This window comes from Rhea pennata, chromosome 26 (genome assembly GCF_028389875.1).
Source record: "Rhea pennata isolate bPtePen1 chromosome 26, bPtePen1.pri, whole genome shotgun sequence".
NCBI classification, from domain to species: Eukaryota; Metazoa; Chordata; class Aves; order Rheiformes; family Rheidae; genus Rhea; species Rhea pennata.
In genome coordinates, this window is record NC_084688.1 from 6,273,253 (window position 1) to 6,273,991 (window position 739).

General features: G+C 57.9%; 1 protein-coding gene across 1 annotated transcript in view; it reads left to right on the top strand.

The window, feature by feature from the left end:
* Positions 1–317: 317 nt before the first annotated feature.
* The window catches only part of LOC134151096 (feather beta keratin-like), a 3,281-nt gene continuing 2,859 nt past the window's right edge, over positions 318–739 (top strand). The window contains exon 1 of the mRNA XM_062595383.1: positions 318–351. Coding sequence (XP_062451367.1) covers positions 318–351 — 34 coding nt within the window. The remainder of the gene's footprint in view (positions 352–739) is intronic.

Here is a 739-nt window from a genome sequence, read left to right on the forward strand (position 1 = left end):
TCAGCTGTGTCATGGAGCAGGGCAAGCAGGATGCTCTAGGGGCGGGAGAGGGCATGGGGGCCTGCTCTGGAGAGGCCGGTCAACCTCACGTCCACCCCTGTAAGCGTGATGGAGCAAATCCTCCTGGAAGCCATTTGCAGACACATGAAGGACAAGTAGGTGACTGGGAGTAGTCAGCATGGACTTGTGGAGGGGAAATCTGGCTTGACCAGCCTCATAGCCTTTACGATGAGATGACTAGCTTGGCCAGGGCGAGGAGAGAGCAGCAGACGTTGTTTGTCTCAGCTTTTGCACGGCTTTGACACGTCTCCCGTAACATGCTTGAAGCCCACCTGATGGAGTGCGGGCTAGGTAAGCGGGCAGTGCGGTGGACGGAAAGCTGTCTGTACTGCTGGGCTCAAGGGTTGTGATGAGTGGCACAAAGTGCAGCTGGAGGCGAGTGACTAGTGGCGCACGGTGGGTGGCGCTACTGGGGCCAATACCGCTTCAGCTCTTCATTGTTGAGCTGAACGAGGGGACAGGGTGCACCGTCAGCAAGCCTGCAGGGGACACAAAACTGGGGGGAGTGACTGATACCTCAGGGAGTCGTGTTGCCACGGAGAGGGACCCTCGACAGACTGGGCATATGGGCAAGAGGCAGTGTCACGAAGTTCAACAAAGGGAAATGCAAGTGCTGCACCTGGGGAGGAGCAACCCTATGCACCAAGTCCCGGTGGGTGCTGACCAAGTGGGAAAGAGC